The sequence below is a fragment of the Octopus bimaculoides genome, chromosome 14 (genome assembly GCF_001194135.2).
Source record: "Octopus bimaculoides isolate UCB-OBI-ISO-001 chromosome 14, ASM119413v2, whole genome shotgun sequence".
NCBI classification, from domain to species: domain Eukaryota; kingdom Metazoa; phylum Mollusca; class Cephalopoda; order Octopoda; family Octopodidae; genus Octopus; species Octopus bimaculoides.
This window is the reverse complement of record NC_068994.1, coordinates 59,548,071-59,551,476: the sequence shown is the minus strand read 5'-3', so window position 1 is coordinate 59,551,476 and position 3,406 is coordinate 59,548,071. Positions and strand designations below refer to the sequence as shown.

The following is a 3,406-nucleotide window of genomic DNA, read 5'->3' as shown; positions in this document are numbered from 1 at the left end:
TCATCATCATCATTATTATTATTATTATTATTATTATTATTATTATTATTATTATTATAGACGTCGCACAGTATACAATATCGTGAGGTTGTTGACTGAAGATATTGTGTCTCCCGGGGGTTTGTACTGTTTGTCAAGTCACAACAAGGACCTCAGACAGACAGTGATACAGACAGAGCAGCATGTGGAACTTTATAATGAAGTAGTGAACTATTCACTAATCGCTCGCTGATATTTTTCATTACTCCTCCATGAATAATGAATAATGAATAATGAATAATAATAATAATAATAATAATAATAATAATAATAATAATAATAATAATAATAATAATAATAACAGTGAAACTGGGCCAAACCAAAATAAAAACGGTAATATATTTTTACACGAAGACTAAACCTAAATACAGAGAACAAAATAAGGACTTTGCGAAAGAAAATGTCTGCGGTTATCAAGTGGTAACCCTTTGAAATAGGAAGGAACTACGTCCGGCATCACTTGATGTTGTTGTTGTTGTGGTGGTGGTGGTGGTGGTCGTCTGCAGGGTGGTTGCATGACGTTATTAATCGTTGTTGTCATCAACCTACTCGATATTGAGATGGCAGTGGAATTAACATAATTACAATTACTGTTGTTGTTGTTGTTGTTGTCGTCGTGATCGCCGTTGTTGTTGTTGTTGTGTTGCTGCTGTTTTTAAATGTAGCCACCATCTGCTGTATGAATAATATATGTAAATTTAAATGTGACAAATAAATGAGAGGAAGAAAAATAGTTCGTCGAGAAGAGCATTTTTATTTTATTGTTAGAAAGTAAAATACAACTTTTTCGGGTTGTTGTACACAGATTATTTGCAGTCTTGTTGTCTAGTTTGTATGTAGTTAAATTCATCGTTTTTTTTACTGCTAGAAGACGGATGGAAGAAAGAGAGAGAGAGAGAGAAAAAGAGTAACAAGGGTTTAACCCGCTGAGTTGACGAGCAGGGTCAAGTATAGTCACACGGTGACAATCCATAAGTGAAAGGAGCAATACAGATGTGCTCTTTGGTGGGCTCTTTGTGCACGGTGAAAGGCCTAAAATGATTTGGGGTTCTGTATTTATGCTTTTTTCTAAGTTAGGTCAGGCTGAACAAATGATTTTTCATCTATTTTCTTGTCTGAACCGTATTTAACCTAAGAATGGTCACTTAAACAATGGAACTTAATTAAGCGTGACTGTTGACTTTCATGAGTTTCTACAAAAACCGACAACAATAGAAAAGAACTCGAAGAAATATATAGGTTAGGTTTCGAATCTTGATTAAGAATCTATGAGGTTATTCACTACACATTAGTTATGCTAAAATCAATTGTAAATGTGTGTGTGTGTGTGTGTGTGTGTGTGTGTAACGCAGATGCCCCATCGTTCGGCCAATTGCTGCAATATTTGTCCTGAGATGGCGTGTTATGAACATGCTGTGTTAAAAACATTTTAAATCTCAGAAAGAGACGAAAATTCTTCCTAGCTGGAGCTAGCGGGAGTGCCAAATGCATATCGGCCTTCCTGGTCCTATTTCAATGGCGCATACTCGCAGCCAGTCACATGCTCGGTCGAGAGTTCGTTGTCTCCAATATCGGAGACAGTGGAAAAAAACCCATTCACTGATGTTGCGAAAGGCCACCCGGTTCAATAGAAAACAGGTATATGCAATTGGGGCAGTATTTTTTATCCCAAATAATGAGAGTCAGCCTGTTGCGTTTGCACTTTGTCGGAATTTTGATGGAGATGTTCCGCCAATGCCCCTTGTGCCGATAAGTTTGTATACATTGACTAGCAGAGATGTATACCCATCCCTAGCCGGTCTTTTCTGTGGATGGCATTGTATATTATTTTAGCAATAACATCATCTATATATGTATGTTGTCTTCTGTTTTTAATTATTTAAATCTTTTCTCTGAGGAAGGAGCTTCTTTCTAACAAACATACAGAAGTCCATCGTTGAAATGTAGATGACAAAAACAATGTCACGTTTTAAACTTGAAGAAAGTATTGCATACTTTTATTGTTCCACTTACAAATTGCGATGTGTGAGTTGGTCGGATTGTCTCTTAGGCATTTACTCACAAAACCAAGTGCACAAATTATTACTGGTATAAATAGGAATTTATAACCTGGATATAGAAACTGGAGGTTTAAGTATGCATGCATGTATGTATGTATATATGCATGCATGTATATATGTATGTATGTATGTATGTATGTATGTATGTATGTATGTATGTATGTATGTATGTATGTCTTCTCTGTTCTTCTGCACTTCAGCTGATTGTTTTTCTCCCGTTTCCATACAGTTCGTTCGGTTGGCTGTTTTGTCTGTTCGTCCTTCAACCACAGCAACCCAGAATGTGAAGATCCATTCCACAACCGAAACAATCGCTTCTACCATTCCAAATGTTGGTCGAGCCACCGCAATCGAATCGGAGTCTACCCAGCCACCCAGTGCATCAAAGTGGTGGCTACTGACTGTAAGTAACGTGCAAACACACACACACACAGGCGCACGCGCACGCATACACATGCACACACATGGATACAAATATAATTAGGCAATACATGTACATACTCGTACTTATGCATGCATTCATAAACACACACATATATACACACATACAAACATAAACACATACACACATACATGCATACATGCATAAGCACATGCACACATGTATACATGCGCACATGTATACATACACACACACACATACATACGTACGTACGTACGTACATACATACATACTACGTACATACGTACGTACGTACATACACACATACTAGGTACATACATACATAAACACATGCGCATACGTACATTGACAAAATCATGCATGCACACATAAATATACATTCGTACTATTTTCTCAGTTTTTCATTCTCACCTCTCTCTCCCTCACCTTCACTCTCGCTCTCTCTCTTTCCCTCTTTCTCTGTTTTCGTCTCTCTCTCTCTCTCTCTCTCTCTATCTCTCTCTCTCTCTCTCTCACTCACTCTCTCTCTGTTTATCTATCATCACTCCTTCATCTCTAATTACAGATGAAACCGGTTACCACATTGTGGTGCGCAACTGTGTCGTGGACAACGGTGGGACGACATCGGAATCGGAAATCGGCAGACAAAGCCATTGCGGCTGGGTTCGCGCCATGAAGTATAACAACAAGATGTATCGTGGCTGCGTCTTGGCCTGTGACTATGATGGCTGTAATGTTGCCAGCCCTTTACACCAGCCACCACAGATTTTCTACACATTACTTGCCCTCTGCAGCCTCCTTTCTATGCTGTTGGCATCCATAGTCTAAGGAGAGGGGTCTCTTCTCGGTAAATTTGTGAACCTCGGTTTTATTATCTGAAATGAATAAATGAATAGACATTTAA

The 3,406-nt window shown here is 38.4% G+C and overlaps 1 protein-coding gene across 2 annotated transcripts in view; it reads left to right on the top strand.

Moving 5' to 3' along the window:
- LOC106878003 (uncharacterized) overlaps window positions 1-3,406 on the top strand; it is a 16,925-nt gene extending 13,519 nt beyond the window's left edge. For both annotated transcript variants that reach the window (XM_014927078.2, XM_014927079.2), the window contains 2 exons: window positions 2,329-2,502; window positions 3,068-3,406. In XM_014927078.2, the coding sequence (XP_014782564.1) occupies window positions 2,329-2,502; window positions 3,068-3,330 (437 nt within the window). In that variant the 3' untranslated portion in view covers window positions 3,331-3,406. The remainder of the gene's footprint in view (window positions 1-2,328; window positions 2,503-3,067) is intronic.